The sequence below is a fragment of the Cyrtonyx montezumae genome, unplaced genomic scaffold, assembly GCF_038088225.1.
Source record: "Cyrtonyx montezumae isolate F1298 unplaced genomic scaffold, pur_monq_1.0 scaffold_3, whole genome shotgun sequence".
Classification (NCBI taxonomy): Eukaryota; Metazoa; Chordata; class Aves; order Galliformes; family Odontophoridae; genus Cyrtonyx; species Cyrtonyx montezumae.
Genome location: NW_027072034.1, coordinates 22,445,842 through 22,466,994, shown reverse-complemented (window position 1 = coordinate 22,466,994; position 21,153 = coordinate 22,445,842). Strand labels below are relative to the sequence as shown.

Sequence of the window (21,153 nt, the reverse complement as noted above, 5' to 3'; positions counted from 1 at the left end):
CTGGGATGATCTTAAAGGTCCCTTCCAACCCAAACCATTCTTTGATTCTATGATTTGGTTGGTTGGGGATTTTTGTTTTTTGAGTTGTTGGGTTTTTTTTTTTTTTGCTTTAACATATCTTTAAACATTGTAATTTGTAAAACATCTTTCTTCTGATATCTATATTGAACCTGCAAGAAAGAAAATCAGCCAGTCTTTCTCCTTCTGCCATTGCACATGTACAGAAAGGCACAGGAAGTTATGCTATGGCTGCACATGCAACTTCACAGCTGTATCAACAACTGTGCCTTAGCAGTATCTTAACTACAGCTTTTGGTACAAATTAATCATATTAACATAGAAAACTTGCAATTAGCAGTAATTTTTAAGAGCTACACCATTAACTCACTGCTATGCCTAAGTATCTGGTAGGAGGCAACTGAACATGGGAATGAGGGTGGGATCCTGACTCTAGTTCTGGCACTTGACTACACTGTGCAGTTACTGCTGCTTTGTCATGCTGCTCCTTGAAGGGCCTCAGTCATGCTGTGCTGTTTAAGACATGAATGCATCTGATCACCAGTGCATCAAGCACATGGAAAAAAAAAATACATCTGGGAAGTTACATTTTTATAAAAACCCAATACAATCTCCCTCTCCATTTATTTGGTTTCTCAAGATATCCTGTTTTCCCAACTCTCCCCCTCCTTCTTCCATCACACTTTTGCAAGCAAACACCAAGCAGATTTCTCCTCCTAGAAATGGACCCATCCTCTTCACAAATCACTCTGCTACTCAGACAGTGACTGAAGAGATTATTATTCACTAAAACACAGTCATTCCCAGTAATAACAACTGGCTCATTTTTGTGATGCAAATTAAGTAGAACAGCTGAAACCTTACAAAACAGAGATAAAGGAAACAAATGGATCAGTTTAGAGTAGGAAAAACAAAGTGAAATGAAAATGAAAACCGAAGCCACCAATAACTTCTGCTCACCTGAAAAATACCAGTGAGTGGCTCTGATGTCCATAAAGGACAATTAAGTTTCCTGTGAGTGGTGCTCAGATGTCAGTGGGAGAGGGGCATTATTTATCTGTTGGAATTACCACAATACAGTCAAACTAGCCAGGCATCAGAAAAAGAGAATTTAAAAGTTCACAAGTAAAACGTGAACAGAATCAAGAATATCTGTTTTTGTTATTTATGTAGTCCTTTCATATTACTTAACAGTCAGACTGACAAGCTCTATTTCATCAAAAATTCTACTTTTCAAATAATTACGAGGCCATTGCTAGTGAATTAATGAAGTTCTCAGGTGCTGAAGGAGGTAATTTTAAGTTTAACTTTCAGTAACATACTACTGAGGTCTCAAGCTCTGTTGTTTTGTTTTTCTTATAGCATCATAGAATCATTAAGGCTGGAGAAGACCTCTAAGATCATCTAGTCCAACCACACGCCTACCACCAACAATGCCCACCAGCCATCTACCTAAATGCTATATCTACCCTTTCCTTCAACACTTCAAGGGACGGTGACTCAATCACCTCCCAGGGCAGCCTGCAGCAATGCCCCTTCCCCTCTTGCAAAGAAGAAATTCTTCATACCCAAGTTGAATCTCCCCCTGTTGCACCTTGAGACAAAACTAGCATTACAACAACACTTGCTAGAACCAAAGCATGAAAACACTGTTTCATCAGTGCTCATCTACAGAATACCGTGCTCTGTGGGCAAACGGGGGTTGTGAGTTCTGAAAAATGTCCACCAAAAGAGGATTGCCTTTTCTGCCTTTCCAAACCACGAGAAATTCCATCCTACATTAAAGAAGTTCTGACTGAGAAAAAAATACATAATCAAATCAAAACACATGCAACCATTCAGTTCTGAAGAAACTCCCTGCACTACACACGTTAATCTACCATAATTTCTTTGGTCAGCTTTGCTCTGATCTGTCTTTTTCAAACATTTTTACACGTTCAAATACATCACGTATGTAGTTAACTGACAATTTTATTTTATTTTATTTTGTGGGAGATGCAATGAAATCTTCTGGGTCCATATTACAAGGGATCTCTGACGTTGAAATAAGCCCTTCTCATTTTCAAAATGACAACACATTTATGTTTGAAACACAACTACATCTACATAGGAACTAAGTCACTTCAGTGCATCAAAGGTGTTAACTGATCCATCAAAGGATCATTCCCCTGGACCAAGAAAATGCTGAACTGTTTCCTCTGTAACCTTTTCCACCTCTCCTGGCTAAACTGTATATGTGATCTTCCCTGTAACGAAACATAAGCAGTACAGATTGGAAATGCTCTGCAGAGAGGTGACCTTTCCTCTGAAAGGCACATACCTGTTTGGAGTTATTTACTTCATGGAACAGATACAAAAAGGAACACCAATGCAAGACTCGGCTTATGTTAAATGAAACGAGACCATTCTCTCTTAATTCTGTTTCACTATTAACAGCAATCTAGTTTGACTTGATTCAAAAAGTTTGAAAATCTATCAGCTCCGCATCTGGTGTAAATCTAGAATATTTCATGACATTTTCAGCATTTTGTTGTTGTTGACTTTTTACAGCAGCTACAGCTATGAAATCTCCCCCTGCTCACAAATCCTGCTTCCCTGCAGCCTGATGTTTCTGCCTTGCTTTTCCTTCAGACTGTCAGAATTGCCAAGCTGAACGTGCTGTGACACAACCAGCTATTCCAACCATCTTTACTCCACTTGAATTTTATTTTTAGAAGTCTCCATAGACTTTCAAAGGACACAAATACAAAATAATCCTTCAGTGTGAAGTAAAAAATTAAAAATTCAAATGGTCTGACAAACTCTAGAACAGAAGAAAGCTTAGGACATGTCTAATTTATGAATGATAGTTCATCTACCATGGGTTAGATAGAACAGGACCTAGATGACAGAAGGGAATAAAACCAAGCATCAGTACTATGCAACAAAGCACTAAAATACCACAAGTCCTCTAAAAGCAAAAGATGTTCCCTTTGGGCATGAAGTAAAAGCTTCAGAAAATTACACAACATCCAAATACAAATACTGTCCACAATCTACTAAGTGGAAATAATTACAAATAAGCTCATTGAGAACCACATGAAGGTATTAAGGTAAGAGAACAGCACCAGGATTACAAAAGCAAGGCAAATTGAAGAGCAAAAGAAGAAAGGACTCCAGGATCAATCAGAAAACTAGGTGAGAAGGTAACAATCAAAATAACAAGAAAAATTGCCTGCTGCTGTGTATTGTATGAATATCTTGCCAATGCAGCCAAAAAAGCCAATGGCCTCCTGGCTTGTATCAGGAACAGTATCGCCAGCAGGAGCAGGGAGGTGATCACCCCTCTGTACTCAGCACTGGTGAGGCCATATCTCAAGTGCTGTGTTCAGTTTTGAGCCCCTCACTGCAAGAAAGACACTGAGGCCCTGGAGGATGTCCAGAGAAGGGCAACAAAACTGGTGAGGGATCTGGAGCACAAGTCTTATGAGGAGCGGCTGAGGGAACTGGGATTGTTTAGTCTGGAGGAGGCTCAGGGGAGATCTTATTGCACTCTACAGTGTCTGAAGGGAGGTAGTGGGGTCAGCTTCTTCTCCCATATAACTAGTGATAGGATGAGAGAAAATGGCCTCAAGTTGTGCCGGGGGAGGCGGGGGGGAGTGTTCAGCTTGGATATTAGGAATAATTTATTCTCTGAAGGAGTGGTCAGGCACTGGAATGGCCTGCCCAGGGAGGTGGTGGAGTCACCATCCCGAAGGTGTTCAAGAAACATTTAGATGTGATACTAAGGGATACGGTTTAGTGGGCAATATTGGTGATAGGTAGACGTTTGGGACTGGATGATCTTGGAATTGTTTTCCAATCTTGGTGATTCTACAATTCCATGAATATATGCATCCACCAGTAAGCCATCAAAAAGCAAACTGGCACTAAGTTATAATTCACCATTTGCTTTTTATATTCTGGCAGTGTTGTGTTTGTGCAATTTCTATCAGTTCAAGCCTCCTTTTAAGGAATGTGAATAAGAAAGAGAGATACTGTAATCTACTTCTGCTACTGCTGTTTGTATTTGTTATCAGGCATTTGATGTGTGTCTCACACATCACTTTTCATTCAAAATTGACATATTTATCCAAGAATGACTTTAACACACTAGCCTTATTCGGATAGCTACAAAGACCTTGGCAGACATTTCCAGCCATGCATTTTATGTGATTTATGCATTGTCATGTAAAAGGCAATATTTAATTGTGTGTACGTGCTGTAATCACAGCCTTGTCAAGGCATCGCATTGGAGCAAGGGAAACAAGCTGACAGTTAAGCAGCCTTCTACTAAGCCTTCTAAAGACTTTTCAGCCTGGGAACTGGTTGGAACCCCTTTAAATAGCACCACATTTGTCTTGCAGGTGCATCTGGATGGGAATTTCACTATCCCATTACAGAGAGATTCTCTAGTTCTATGGTGCAGATCTAAAAGTGATAGACTCTTGTTTCTTCATACGGCCCAATACATGACTTGTAGTAACAACATCCTAACATTCTGCTAAGGAAGGAAGTCATCATCACAAGGAAGGTGGTTGAATACCTAGGAGATACTTCCAGAATCTTTCTGCCATTAGTCTGGACAATATGAGTAGCAAGAAATTGAACCAGCAAAGGAGCTGTGGAAAGGCAAAGAAGACAAGGAGAATAAGCAATAAAGGGTACATTTTAGTGCCAAGCAAGGAAGCACTAGAATGCAAACCAGTATGAAGTAAGATACTTATACATTATAATGGTTGGAATACCCTAGCACTATTCTTCTTTCTTCTGTCTTTGCAGCTTTGTATGACTATGGCAGCTTCACTCAAAGTTGAAGCACTGCCAGGACAATCCTGCACCTTTCCTCCCATCCTGCACCTTTCCTCCCACCTTTCCTCCCATTTCAAAGTTGAAGCACTGCCAGGACAATCCTGCACATTTCCTCCCATTGATCCCATGAGGCATCAACCTCATCTTGTAATAAGCAGCAGGTTCCAGCTAGGCTGATGAAAATGAAGCTTTTTATGCATGATTGGCCCTGTGAGCTGCTTTACCACAGGGCCAGACAAGCATCTCTGCCAGTGCAGCAGGGAGACAGGTCAGTGCCACCTCTAGCAGCTGCTGAGGCTGTGGCTCCATCAGCTCACAGCAGCCCAGGCATCCTGCAGACACAGGGAGCTGGAGAGGCTTTGTGGCAGAGTTGAGGTCTGAAGAAAGAAAAAGAGCAAGATTATGCCCACATGATCATCAGGCATCAAGCCCAAAGACTAATATCCCAAGCTAAATGGCACAGAAAGACTGCATGCAGAGCAAGGAACCAAGAGCAGACAAATAAACCTGTAGAGAGGCACTTCAACAGATTGTGTTATCACCAGGCAAAAATTGTTAACATGTGACCATATACAACAGACAATGCACTGAAAGGGAAAGGAACAGGCAATATATGAAATTGTGCTACTATTTTATTCTGTGCTGCTCAAGCCTTTGTTTATAAAAATAGCTATTCACTCGGTTCAAAATAATGAAGAAAGCAACTGCAAAGGGATTCTGCGATAAAAGCGCCTTCATCTCTCAAACAGGTGAGAGAATAAGTTACAGGGAGCTTTGCTTTTACCTGAAATTCAAGTTACTGAAATTCAGTGCTCTGAGTGGCCATTCACTGAGCTGTGCGATATAATCACATACCAGTAATACTTCACATCTGATCCCAAGTTCCTTGATCTTTTGCTCAAGCTTTAGTGCAAAAGCATAAGCTGGGTGTGCTTTGAAACGCCTGAAGTCTAACATGAGATTGTACTCTTGCAAAGCATCATCCTTACACTGCCACTCTTTAGCTGCAGACAACACAGCCATTTAAACAATCGCACTCGAGTGGAAGGGGGAAAGGAGGGAAGAAAGGAAGGGAGGGGGAAGGCAGCTATTTTCTCCCAGAAGCTTATCTAGCTCATTTATTATGTCCCTGCAGAGCATATGGCTAAAAGCAAAGACAACTGTTTTTCATACAGAACTTAAAGAAAATAACCAAAGCTTGACCACCTTCTCCAGCAAAGAATGGGCTTAAGTAAATAAACGATGGTATGCATTTGCACCACTGAAGCACAGCACTAATGCATCATTCCTCCAAAGCATGCTTTACTTTGCAGCTTCTCCATTATAACCAGGAGACAGAAAAGCAGCACTATGGCAGGTATTACATACCCACCATCATAGCTGACTGGCTACCAGACACAGAAAAGACTCACCACTTCCCATGGATGGGACTAGAAGGAAACAAAATACACAACAACTTAGGTGCCTAGATGATAAATGAAGATCAAACTATTGCCCTGTGTTCCCCTTATGGGGATATACAAGCAACTCCAGGGAGCAATTAATCTTGTCCTAAAACACAAATCTGAGTCAGGCATGATGAACAGCCTGTTGAAGGTACGATGTTTTCATCCTTAGCTAGGAAGCAATGAGTGATTAGCTGAGAATCTGACATCAAGTTTTAAAATCTTTAAAGCCAGAACAGACAACTCTCACTCTCAGAGGGGAGGAAGAAGCAGACAACAGCTCAGCTTCCCTCCTTCTTCTGACCCAAATCAGAACATCCCTCCCAACACACCTTGAGCTGAAAATGAGAGAATCCAAGAATCCCCAAGGCTGGAGAAGACCTCCAAGATCATCCAGTCCAACTGCCCACCTACCACTGATATTACCCACTAACCATGTTCCTCAGTTCAACACCTAAATGTTTCTTTAACACCTCCAGGGATGGTGACTCAACCACCTCCCTGGGCAGCCTGTTACAGTGCCTGACCACCCTTTCCAAGAAGTTTTCCTAATATCCAACCTGCATTTTCCCCAGAACAACTTAAGGCCATTCCCTCTTATCCTATTGCTACTTATGCAGGAAAAAAAGGCCAACCCCACCTTACCACAACCTCCTTTTCAGGCAGTTTAGAGAGCTATAATGACTCCTTGCCACATTGGTCTCCAGTCCTTCCAGTAGTGACCCCACTCACCCACGCAGTCTGAAAATGCAGTGGATTTGTTAGCAATTACACATTCCCACTCATTCCATTCATTCTACAGAATACTATAACAATCAAACCAACAAACTACTCAAAACAAATATTTCAAAAAACCCAGCATTTTAAATAGTCTGCTGCTTCAAGTTATAGAGTTTCGCTTCCAGATTATTTTTTCTTCCATTTTCAAAAGCATGTAAATTGTTATCACAAGTAACCAAAAATCTCTGCCTTTCAACAAAGACATTCTAATAATCTTTTACTGGGTGTTTCCTGATACTCTTCTGTGAAAAATGCAACTGAAGTGTTTCAGAATTAGAAAAAAATCTTTTTCTTAAAATTTCAGAACATCCAGTGGGGCTGGGGGGACAGTCAGTGAATATTTAAATGCTTGATGTCCACTGGTAATAGTCCGACTGTGACAGACTGATAATTTCAGTCATGTGAAGAAAAAAAAGTCTCAGGGTGACAAATAACTGACTTCTGAGCTGCTGTTCATTTCCTAAGCCAGAAAAAAAACGCAGTTCATATAACAGTTGAAGCTGTCCAAGAAAGCATAAAACACTGTTTCATGTTCCTGCACTGCCTTATTGTCTGATGTCCTTTTTAAATCACTGTTTTATTCCCTGAGAAACAGTAATGGTTATAATACATGCATTGAGGAGAGGGGTAAATATCTAGGACAGAGCAATTACCACAGCCCATAAATGTTATGGGAAATAATGTATGCATTTATAAAACCTAGCTGAAATTTCTAATAGAGTAACACAATGCCTGTGCAAATTTATAAGGTAGCACACGTAACGTTTGTTGTTAAGTACTGAGTGTTTTTAACATTAAGCTATTCCTGACATACATATACCAGCCTGAAATTGGCTAGGAGTACTCTCAATAAAAGGTACTTTCCCCACAAAGGGAATATGAGCCGCCTTTATATGGTTGCACAAACAAGCAAAACCAGCCAACCAAAATCCCCACACCAGAACGTGAGCCTTAAGAAAAACAGCCCGAGCAGGATTATGAGGTCATTTTTTCTTCAAAAGTCTGAGCATGAGGCACAGAAATTCCCCGCCAACACACAACATCTGAACTCCAGTGGAAGATAAATACTTGCAGACCAAGACTGTTTGGTCTTTATTCTCAGGTATTCTAAAGGAAGTCTTTTCTCTTCTACTGAGAAAGGAAATAGAAATAAAATGTTTACAGCTGACGTTTACTAAGGATTATACCTTCGCCCAGCTTTCTATTAAGAGATTCTTTTCGCTTAATAAACCAGGTGTTAATCCCTCAATGTGAATGACATTTTCCAAGCCTGAGTATTTCACTAAGCCTGAACACATTCATAGGGAAAGACAGTTTACATAAGACAGAAAACAGATGTTTAATAAACTGTGGTAATCTGACAGGCAAGCATGTTTTGGTCTTTCCAAAAGACAGCCACAACAAGGCAGCAGCTATTTTCTTTCAGACACAATAAAGAGAAGTGTGGTTTGTTTTTAATTAAAGAGACCAGAGCTTAACTGAAAGAAGAACCCTCACCTCCGGTGATATACTCTGATCTCACCTTTGATTCTAGAGGGGAAGAAACAGCTCTGACTTTCTATTTAGCACCAGTACTATCACTCCATTCAGATCAGCACCATTCACCCACGGACTCTGATATGACCAGTGACAGGCATCATGTCAGTCGTGGTTAAACCCGCTCTGAGTCACTGAGTCATCACAGCAGCTTCACATGAGAATCTGTCGTGCCTTCGGCGTTACCTGGAAGGGAACAGCTCTGATTCTTTCAGCTCATGAGTAGTTTTCAAGCAGATTCTGTTTATTTTTATAATTGGCCCAGTGGTATAAACAATGTAAATGCCATAGTGGCATAAACATTAAGGTGTTTCCCCCCCCCTTCCAGAACGATCTCCAGTAAATACAACCATCAATTATTTTTCACTGTCCTTAAAAACTTAATTACTTATTGATTTAAACTGGTTTGAACCTCCAGGAGAGACCAGATAAAAAAAATAGGAAAATACTTTATTTTTGCTTTTTTTATATATAGAAAATCAACTCCATTCTCTTCAAACTAACTAGATCTAAAACTGAACAGAATACAAGCAGAACTGTACATTCCTACATCTCTTGTATAGTACACAAAACCTGTTGTGTTTCATAAGCCATACAGTTGAAGTGCCTACCGTTCAACAAAATGCTCTACATCTACCTAGAAATGATTCTCACTATCTGTACACATTAGAAAAAATGCTCTTCCTCCTTCACGTTAGTCATTTTGGTGAAAGCTGTTGTCCTTTCACATAGTGGAATGAAAGACTGCATTTGCTCACTTCATCAGATGGTCACAACTCAGCCAAACATCAGGTGAAACGAGACCGGTGCAATTTGGATCTCTGAGTACCTCCAGTTAGCATATCTAAATATTTTTTTAATTTTTCAGCATGTATAGCCTAATCAGAAGGCATACTCAAAAGCAAAAACTAAGAAAAAAAAAAGAGACAAAAAAGTGATTACGTATTTTCACACAGCCCATTCAGAGCCACTACCACAGCCAACGCCTCCGAGCACTGTGTGAGCATTAGCCTTGAGCAAGCAGCCTGATTTTCAGGCATCTATTACTGCAGCTGAAGCCAGCTCTTGTCTGAGAGTTCAGGACGGAATAATAAAGGTACAGAAATTCAGTCTTAAGAAGCTGAATAACTTTGAAGTACTTCTTAGAGCATAACACAGAGAAACGTGCTTGAGAAGCTAATTGACAAATTTTATGCTTCCCTTTCAAATTAAAGGTAGTCAATACAACGTTAACAAAATATCTGAGAAACTAATGTGAGCTGGACATGGTATAATTAGATAGCACCAACACTAATACCAAAACCTGGTCAAGACTTCTCTGTGGTGAAAGAGAAACGACAGTAGTTACTTCATTTTTAACCAGCCCAAAGAGCAGCAATGCTGGTGAGAGGAGTGGAAGTAGGTCGTGTTTTTCTTTTGTTATATACAGAGCAGACAGAAATCTCAGAGATTGTGCTCTAATAAATAGGTTATTTGCATATGGTGGGAGGAAACGTATTGCCTGAGTGCAATGAGACTGAATCTTGCCCACTGGAAGATAATTAAAACACGAAACCCATAGAACACAGGAAAAGATCACATGGACTAAGACTGTTCCAGTTTTAGCTAATGGGTAGACTGACAATACAACAAACAAAATTCTACGAGTAGCAAGGAAGGAAGGCTAGGGAGATGGATAGTCCCAATTATTTTACTTCTGTCTCAGAGGTCACAAAGGAGAAGCACTAGCATCAGTTTCTATTTTTACACAGAGTTCACCAGCAAACAGTAAAGTGGCATGACAAACTTCATGCCGTCCCACAAAGCACAGAGTAAGCAGCCATAAAACCAGCCAAAGTTTGGTTTGTTTGCTTACAGAGAAAATAATGTCCAGGTAAACTCCTGAAATTGTGAAAAACATGACAGCTTATCGTCATACTCTATTTGGAAGGTTCAGCCAGGAGCCCAAGTTTTGGAAAAAAGCAGTTCAGACCTTCAGTCATGCAAAATACTTTTACTTCACTAAAAAGCAAATGCACAGATGTGCTCAGGCATAGATGTTTAACATCTCCTGCTCAAAGCAGTATTTGCAGCTCCTTCGTAAAATATTTTGTTGAAACAGCCTCACTTCCTTTTTTCTCTGCATACTGCACCAATCTGGTCATAAAGAAAAAAAAAAACATACTTATGAATGACAACATGGCTTTTCCAACGTGAATAAACGTCCCAATTAGTGTGCATTGAAAACAAAAACTCAATTCTGTGAGATGGGACTAAAAAAATTAATGCCCTTTAGAGTAGGCTGAAAATCATGTTTATAGCTTCATTTGGCAACACAGAATGTGAAGGCAAAAAGCTTTAGAAATCTGCTCCAAAGTATGTTAGAATGGAAGCATCCTGCAAATTTCAGAAGCTTTGATTTTAAAACCAACTGGACTCTCATTGAGTGGACGTAGCTATGAAATAAATGCCTGAGAAAATATTCACATTGAAGTGATCTGAACTGTTGTTACAACCTAGGTCTTCCAGAAGCCACTTAAGTTTATAAACAGAGTGTAATCTGGGAATCCTCTAATACTGAAGGTGGAAAAAATGCTTTCTCAAGCTGCCAGAAGCAAAGCTAGAGTTACACAGCTCTCCTGCAGCCACCTGTTACTCACGTTTGCTTCTACACAGTTTAATGAAAGGGATTTGATCTGAAAATAGTTCCTACTGAATGTTTGTTAAAGAGCATCATCAACTTTAATTAATTGTGTCATTTCCCAAGAGTTTTTGAAAGCTTTTAACAGCTGGGAAAATAAAATCATCATCTATCATCTGTCATCCTCGAGCGTTCATACTACATACAGTAAGCAGTAGAATTCTCACCAGAATCTGCTCTTTTAAACTATATCTGTATTTTTGGACAGCAGTGCGTACTCCAAAACTACTGATGTTATTCTGCTCACTGTAGATACGTGATAGACGTTCTGAAGGGTGCAAAACCATAACAAGCACCATAACAAGAAACATCTTACAAACAATTAAAACTTAATTTTTATGCGTCTTTTCCTAATCATAACTCTTTCAAGTTTAATACGGGGATAACATTACACCAGCAAGCATAAGCAGTTTTATGCAGCATGATACACGTGAGCTCTATACATCTTGCTGGTTACCCCCCATTTCAAAGAAGGGAAAACTGAGCCAACAAGGCATGGAGGTTACCATGGCAACATAAAACACACGTAACAAAGGATGAAATTTGAACTCAGGTTTCCAGTTTCCTATTCACTGAACATCGAGAACTCTGGAACACATACATTCCTGTACTCTTCCATAACAGCAGCAGTGTTTGACAGCCTTACTGTATTAATCACCTGAGCGCAGCATGTTAAGGTCATTAGTGGTTGCTAATAGATAGTATAAAACATCACTTTTACTTGTATCAAAATTAATTCAAACTAGTTCTTCTGATCACGCACACACACACAGAAAAGCAGTTGTAACTGTCTGCACACTTGGCAAGTACAAACCTAGATTAACATCAGTGTGCAGTGACCACAAAAACTTTAGATGGGGAAGCTTTGATTCTTGCCCTGCCCTCATTGCATGTGTGATCACTTGGTGCCTGTACAAGTGATAAATAGGTGATAACATTGATGATTTCACGTTATCACTATAAGAAATCACCAGGGGGGGAGGAAAAGTAATATAAGCATCTAGTGCTATGATTTACTAGATCAAGTGCACAAGAGCACCAAGGAAATGCATCAAATGTTCAGAAAGTAGGAGAAACCAGTGATGTAATATATGAACGGATAAAAATAACACCCAAAACATTCACTTCCTGTTTAGGCAGAAACCAGATACTGTAATTTACAATTCACTTAACTGTTCAACATTATTCTGTTGCATCATCACATATATTTAACACTGATATAACTGCCATTTTCTCTACAAGATGCCATTAACCAAAAAAATTGCAGAGCTGAAATAAAACAAAACAAAACAACTGGCTTTAAAGCACCCAATCCTCATATCCTTACCGGAACATCAAAAGTTTCTTGTGTGTCATCCAACATCTGAATTTTGATGGAGATGAGTTTTCCTGGAGGTGTCATAGGTGGTTTCTGTCCATGCTCCAAGGTACTGATCCCAGCGTTCTCCTGAGCTCCTAAGCGGGATCCTGCTGTTGGTCTCTGCTCTGTTTCACCCATGTTTAGAGAGAAATGTTTCTTATATCTGATAAGGGAATAAAGGCAAAGAAGACTGTATCACTTATAAGTAACAGCTGTTGCATGTAAGCATTATGATATATGCACTTAAAACCGATAAACCACCACATGACCCTTAGCATGAAGTAATACTGCTATAAATATATTTTTATGTATCACACGTGGACAGGAAAACCAGACAAACTTCATACTTTTCAAAATACAGAGGTGAATCACCTGCTGGGGACGGGAAGACAGTCTGGCTATGCTACCACACAATGAGAAAAAAGAAATACGCCTTCTCTCGGAAAACACAACAAGACCATGTTGGAAACAAGTAGATACAATCTATATCACAATTTCTATATCACTAATTTGATATACTTGCAAATCAGGCTGTTAGCAGCCAAAGCCAGGGCTCCCAGACCTGGGTGGAAGATGAGGAGAGCAACTTAGCGCCTCCCAAGCACCATTCCCTCCTGGCCATATCAGCACTACTTCCTTCACTCCTTGCAGTCTCCCCCAGTCCTTTCGCACTTCTACATTGCTTAAGGCTCAGTGAAGCAAGAAAGACAAAGGGGCACAAGATGACCTTAATTAAATGGCCTCAATATCTTGTTTTCTTCAGGGATCAGTTCTGCTCTAGAATGAAAAGCCTAATGCAATCCCAGTGGTAGGTCAAGGTCTGTGAGAATAGGCCACGGGAAGTCTAAAAAAGCCAGAGCAGCGTCACTAGTTGGGAAAAACACAGTTCCCCAGCCTTGCTGTGGTTCCTCAGAGAGCCCTGTAAGCAAGGGAACCTCAAGGAATGTTCCATGCTGACGGAAGGCTCCACCAGTACTAGTTTGCCAGCACAGCTCACTGAATGGTGATATCTTCGTGGTATCCAAGGAAAGAAACCTCAGGAACTGGCTCACTAATCTTGTTTTCATGCAGCTCCTGCACTATGTTACGCAGTGCATCTCTGCCAAATAAATACTCTATCCTAGAAAGGGAAACGAGCTCCAACAATGATTCAGCGTGATTTTTCATTAACTGGCACAGCTTTCAACCTTCTTTTTTAATTCAAGGATCATTAGTTTTACTTGTCAAGTCTTACACATCACACCAGAGTTTTATTTCAGTTTTTCCCCCCTCTGTCTTTTGACATTCTGGCTAGGTTTCTGATGTAACCTGCTGCTACTGTCTATTTGTCTTTCTCAGTAATTACATTTCCATACCCTGTGACTTTTATATGCTGATCAATGACCATTAAAAAAAAAAGAAACATAGAGCACACACAAAGGATGGAAACATAACTTTCCAGCCAAACAGGGGCACAAGAAGAGTATTCCCATTCACAGCCTGATTTTACTCTGAGGTTAAAATTATTGAGAAGCCTCTGGGAAAAAAAAAGCACAATACAGTCTTATGTAGTGAAATGTCTCACGAGTTCTACAGCATACTATAAAGAACAGTGGTATAAAGTACCATGTAATAAGATACCATAAGGAGGGAATAAAAACAACCCTGTCTTCAGCAGGATATATATATTTACTGCACATCACTCTTCCACTTCCTGAGTGATCTGTTCCCACTGACTTCAGTCAGCAAGCAGCTTGGGGTAAAAGTTTCTTAAACAGTGCTTTGATTAACAGAGAAGAAGTAATGCAATAGCTGAGAAGGCAGAGGATGAAAAATTAGGGACCACACACTTCTCCATCTCAATTCAATAGGCACAAGTGAAGAAGAACTGAAAGTCAGTGGGAAACGTACAGGTTTGCCCACAGAACAACACAGTACATCACCACAAACTGGCGACTTCTGCAATGAAACAGCACTGCCTGATCACCAGGCTGAAAGAGATGCTGCTGCAACCACCCAAGAGCAAGCCAAATAGCAGTGAAGCAAATGCAATTCAATTTTCATCAACTGGCACTGTGATCTAAAACATAAATGGAATGGATTCAATTGATTTTATTATTTAAAATTAATTTAATTAAAACCTTGTATGAGACAAGAAGCATCAACAAGAAAGCTGCAGTTGAAGGCAGGAAGACAAAAGACAAAGCTGCACAGCAACACTCCGGGTATACTTGTCTGACTTTCCTGCACCTAAGTACGCAGGAAAATTTAAGCACACACTGTCTGGAAATGCCACTACACACAAAGGTACTGTTCTACAGCCTTGCTAATTCAAAAGCTGTTTTGAGAGCTTTCCTGAAGTCACCATATGCCATATACAGCACCAGTACTGAAGAAAGGGCCCGCACAATGGCTGTGTTATAACAGCAGTCTTTGGATAGTTATATTTCATACAGACAAGGGAAATATGTTCTATTCATCAAATCCAAAATGGGGGAATCAATAATCCAGTGCAATTCAAGTGATACCGTTAAATAATCAACATCAGGAAATATTCTGGAGTTCACACCTTTCAGAAGATGTTCTTCTGACTGGATGATCCAGTGGCCCACACACATTCAGAAAGGCAAATACACTTGGTGAAACACGGAAAAAGGATCCAAGGTTAGGAGCCAAAAGAAACATGAAGGAAAAGTATAAGCCAAACCACTTTACATACATAGCTGAGAGGACTTTTATTATTACTATTAGCAGTTCATAATATAAAAACTCTTTTAATATAAGAGGGCTGCTCGCAAAGTCAAGCCCTCCATTTTAATATGTTGGCCCATGACGTCAGAGGCAGATGATGGTAGTATGGCAGTAGAGGGTGAACCTTCCTGCCAGTATTCCATTACAGGCTGTTGTTGTGTGACAGATGGCAGCAGAGGGGCAGTCTGACAGAAAGGCATCTCACTCGGAAGTGTGTATGAAACAAAGGGGTGTCACTGAATTCTTCCATGTGGAAAAAACGGCAACTACTGGCACTCATTGACACTTGCTGAACATAATGGAGATAAACAGTGGAAGTGAGCACAGTGAAGTGGTGAGCTGTGCAGCAACAGTGACATGAAAGACAAGCCACGTTCTGGACAGCCATGCACAGCTGTCATACCACAAAATGAAGAACAACCTGATCAGCTTATCTGCATCAGTCCTTTAATGGTGGTCACTATATTGAAAAATAGCATTTTGTAGCTCCAATAGTGTTATTATGCTTTTTAACTCCTTCAGTTTCTGTGGAAATAAATAGGAGGCATTGCTTTTGGAGTAACTTGTGCAAGTTACAACTATTCAGTTACATATGCATGCTTTGCTTTAGAAGCAAAGATCATTATGTATCAGCCACCATGATCATATGCATTTGCTACTTGCAAATTAAAAGCATACCTTTTCCCTTTTTCAAACTCACACACATACATACACATACAAATATCAGCACGCTACATTGGATATTATTCAAGTTTTGCTTATGTATGATGCTAGTCTCACTCACTATGGCACCTTTAACACTGGCTCAGTATATTTACTACGCTTTTATAAAAAGAAATTTTAAAAAAGCGCGTACAAGATTGCAATTAGTCACTCTAAAATAACAGCACATTGACAGGCTGCGGTCTTCTCTCTAGGGCACTTTGATCTAGATGGCCAAGAAGGTCACAGAATGCAACAACACAGTAATGAGCAAATATTAAGCAAAGCCCAAGGGAATTAGGCTACTTGATGTCTGTCACAATGAGAAGGATCAAGTTTGGACACTGGACTGAGAATTTTGAAGACACTCTCACCCTCTTCCGGAGGTCCTGTAAGTGTCCCGGAGTCCTGTAAGTGTCCCGGAGTCCTGTAAGTCAAGCCGGAGGAGCAAAAGACCAGTGTGGATGAACCGGGATCTTTTGTTGAGACTCCGAGAGGAAAGGAGAGTCTATGTCCTCTGGAAGATGGGTCAGGCTACTTGGGGTGACTACAGAGAACTGGCCAAGATCTGCAGGCAGAAAATTAGAAATGCTAAAGCCCAGCTTGAAATTAGGCTGGCTACTGCTGTAAAGGAGAACAGGAAACCCTTTTACAAATATATTAACAGCAGGAGAAAAACTAAGGAAAATTTCCCTCCTTTACTCAACGAGGCAGGCAATATAACCACAGATGATAAGGAAAAGGCTGAGGTTCTCAATGCCTTCTTCACATCTGTCTTTAATAGACAGGACAGTTGTCCACATGGTACTTGCCCTGACCTGGAAGTCCGGGACGGGGTGCATAATGCACCCCCTGTGATTCAAGCAGAGACGGTCAGAGATCTTCTCCTCCATCTGAACTGCCACAAGTCCATGGGGCCAGATGGGATCCACCCAAGGGTGCTGAGGGAGCTAGCAGAGGTGATTGCCGAGCCACTTTCTGCCATCTATCAGCATTCCTGGTTATCTGGAGAGGTCCCACAAGATTGGAGGCTTGCCGATGTGACTCCCATCTTCAAGAAAGGCCGTAAGGAAGACCCGGGGAACTACAGGCCTGTCAGCCTGACCTCGGTATCAGGGAAAGTTATGGAGCAGATGATATTGAGGGAGATCACACGACACGTGCATGGCAATAAAGGGATCAGACCCAGCCAGCACGGGTTCACCAGGGGCAGGTCGTGCTTGTCCAACCTCATCTCCTTCTATGACTGGGTGACCAGACAGGTAGATGAGGGAAAGGCTGTTGATGTAGTCTACCTGGACTTCAGCAAGGCCTTTGACACGGTCTCCCACAGTATTCTCCTAAGGAAACTGGCAGCCCGTGGTGTGGACAGGTTCACTCTTCTCTGGGTGGAGAACTGGCTGGAGGGCCGTGCCCAGAGGGTAGTGGTTAATGGAGTTAAGTCCAGCTGGCGTCCTGTAACGAGTGGTGTCCCCCAAGGGTCAGTTTTGGGGCCCATCTTGTTTAATATCTTTATTGATGACCTAGATGAGGGAATTGAGTGTACCCTCAGTAAGTTTGCAGATGACACAAAGCTGGGAGGATGTGTCAAACTGCCTGAGGGTAGGGAGGCCCTTCAGAGGGATTTGGATAGGCTGAACAGCTGGGCTGAGCAAAATGGGATGAGGTTCAATAAGACCAAGTGCCGGGTCCTGCACTTTGGCCACAATAACCCCATGCAATGCTATAGGCTTGGGGCAGAATGGCTTGAAGAATGTAGAGAGGAAAAGGACCTGGGGGTGTTGGTTGATGCTCGGCTCAACATGAGCCGGCAGTGTGCACAGGTGGCTAAGAAGGCCAACAGCATCCTGGCCTGTATTAGAAATAGTGTAGCCAGCAGGAGCAGGGAGGTGATCATCCCCCTGTACTCAGCTCTGGTGCGGCCGCACCTCGAGTACTGTGTTCAGTTTTGGGCCCCTCACTACAAGAAGGACATTGAGGCCCTGGAGCGTGTTCAGAGAAGGGCAACAAAACTGGTGAGGGGCCTGGAGCACAAGTCTTATGAGGAGCGGCTGAGGGAGCTGGGATTGTTTAGTCTGGAGAAGAGGAGGCTCAGAGGAGACCTTATAGCACTCTACCACTTCCTGAAGGGGGGTTGTGGTGAGGAGGGGGTAGGCCTCTTCTCCCTGATAAGTAATGACAGGACGAGAGGGAATGGCCACAAGTTGCGCCAGGGAAGATTTAGATTAGACCTCAGGAAGCATTTCTTTTCTGAAAGAGTGGTCAGGCACTGGAATGGCCTGCCTAGGGAGGTGGTTGAGGCACCATCCCTAGCGCCGTTCAAGAAGCGTTTAGATGAGGTGCTTAAGGACTTAATTTAGTAGTTGGGTAGAGATAGTGATAGGAGGATGGTTGGACTAGATGATCTTATAGGTCCTTTCCAACCTTATGAACTTATGAACTTATGAACTTATGAACTCTTCAGACCCTTCAACAAACCTTGCTAATCCAAAATAAAATAATTTAGTGTCTTGTTCCTTGCTGAGTTCACAAATTAAATCAGCTCCTGGCACGTTGGCTAACCTAAAGCCAGGGTGAGCAGAGCACAGCCAGCAGTCCTTGCAGCTGCTGGCAGACCACTAGCTCAACTCAAGCCATCTCACATAATGCTACCTACAGCACCTGCAGGGCACCCACTACACAAAGCTATGTGTGTCAGCAGATAAATAAGTAAACGTGTTTTTGTCTTAAGCACATGTTAACAATCCATTTAAACAGACACTACATGCTCAGACCAATTTTTTAAGTTCTGTGTGTATACTTGTGCAGTAGCTGGATGAAGGCCAAGATGGGCCTTAGCACAATGCCACTGAGGTCTCAGTGTTCAAACCCAGGCCTGAACAGGTGTGTTTTTTAGTACTTGAAAAGTTCAGGTCAAATAAAGTTTCCATATGTTTTACTTCAGCAGGAGGAAAACCAATTAAAGTGACGAAGCAGTCCTCTAAAGGAACCCAGGAGAAGAAGCAACGCTTCTTTTTATTTTGATGAGGAGAACAAAAGGTCACAAAAAATTAGGAAATACTGAGGAAAAAAAGAAGAAACAAGACATTGTTTGAAATACCAACAGAATGCCTGCTGGAATACATGCCCATCTAATCTAATAATTACTCTGCTTTCCTAGGAGACAAGGAGGTTTAGACACTTGCTGCAAGATGTTCAGGAAGCCACCGGGAACAGAGGCCTTCCCCACTTCTTTTGTTTTGTTTAAGCACACTTAGAAAGTACAGATGGAAGCACACAGTACGCTAGTCATCTCTTAAAGGTGGGGAAAACGGGTGCAGTGGAGTGGCATGGTCATCCTTACAGCCCATGGAGCAGAGCAACTTCAAGGCTGGGGCTGCTGGCCTACTCCTGAATCCCTATATCGCACAGCAACTAAACATTTGAAAGAGACTAATGCAGTCAACGTAATACCAGAAGAAACAACTCAAACCATCTCAATGACTTATAAACCAACAGGAAGAACTAAGGCAGCACTGGAGGACTCACAAATAACAAACGAAATCCAAGTCTTCCAAGGGATAACAAATGTGGAGTAGCAATCCAGGCAGACTACCAGTAAGTGCTTGTCATGCTCAGCTACATAGAGGATTACAAGGAAAAGTAGCTTGAAAACACTCCTGTAAAGTACTCTTCTTCAGTTCTAAGTACCTCTGCATTTGCAGAAAAACACAGAACTTGACAAATTGGAGTACGTTTAAAAGAAATCATAAGGAGTTATGAGGAAAGAAAGGACGACTGGCATAGATCGAACACAGAGGCCTCAGAGAGAAAAGCTGTGCCAAATATGTGAGGCAGAAGATGCCACCATCTCCAGGGTCCATCCAGAGCTGCACCAAACATTAATGCTCCAACAGCAGTGGCAGCAGGATGCGCACAGAGTCTGAGACCTCTTCCTATGATGTGCTGATTCTTAGTGTTTCCTTTTCCTCCCTTCCCCTTGGACAATGCTAAAGTAGGCATAAATATATTGCCCTGCCAAAAGCAAGTCATAGATCTGCGCTGTCCTCAGTAAGGGAAAATTCTGTACACTAATGATGAACTGTTAATAAAGCCACATTTTCATTAATATACACCAGAACGTCCATAATCACGACATCAGAAAGCAAGTTGCTTAAAGTCATGTGGAAAAAAAATAATACTGAAATAAAATAGCATGCACATTGGTACAGGAAGACAAAAAAAAAAAAAAAAAGTTTAATCTGAAGCAGTGAGGGACAGACACACGGCCAGTATGGCTCAGCACCTCTCCTAAAAAGACAGGCTGAAGGAACTGTGGCAAGGAGATTGGAATTCAGTCATCCTTCGGGTCCCTTCCAAACCAAGCCATTCTATGATGAAATGTTATCCCAATTACTCTCCACAATGCAATGGCAGATTCATATCAAGCAAGTATGATCATAAAAATATATTAAGCTCTTCAACTAAAAGTATTCCACCTGTAAAATCTGCAGTTTTGAAATATTGGTGAATTGATGTAAACAAATAAACCACCTTCAACTCCTGCTCCAAAATGAAGAACAGCTGAGAATTTGTGCACACCACAACTACTAATGATGAAAGACAGCCAATAAGTTAAAATTGCAGATCAAAAAATAGCCAGAGGGCGGTGGTCAGTGGCACAAAGCCAAGCTGGAGCCTAGTAATGAGCAGAGTACCCCAGGAGTCAATCCTGGGCCAGTCCTGTTTAATGTCTTCATTAAAGGTCAGGATGATGGGGTAGAGTGCACCCTCAGTAATTTCATGGATGATACAAAACTGGTGGGAGTGGCTGACTCACCAGAAGGCCACACTGCCACTCAGTGGGTTCAGGACAAGCTGGAGAGGTGGGCTGACAGGAACCTCAAGGAGTTCAACATGAAGAAGTACACTGTCCCGTACTAGGGGGAAAAACAGCCAACTGAAGGTACCACGACATGTTCAGTGCCACACAGCTGCAAAGCAGCTCTGCAGAAAATGATCTAGGAGTCCTGCTGGACACCAAGCCGGACATGAATAAGTAATGTGCATTTCCTGCTATAAAGGCTAACAAT

The 21,153-nt window shown here is 41.5% G+C and overlaps 1 protein-coding gene across 5 annotated transcripts in view; it reads right to left on the bottom strand.

The window, feature by feature from the left end:
• FARP1 (FERM, ARH/RhoGEF and pleckstrin domain protein 1) overlaps nt 1-21,153 on the bottom strand; it is a 202,859-nt gene that overhangs the window by 149,294 nt on the left and 32,412 nt on the right. For all 5 annotated transcript variants that reach the window (XM_065740806.1, XM_065740810.1, XM_065740807.1 and 2 more), the window contains exon 2: nt 12,617-12,812. In XM_065740806.1, coding sequence (XP_065596878.1) covers nt 12,617-12,787 — 171 coding nt within the window. In that variant the 5' untranslated portion in view covers nt 12,788-12,812. The remainder of the gene's footprint in view (nt 1-12,616; nt 12,813-21,153) is intronic.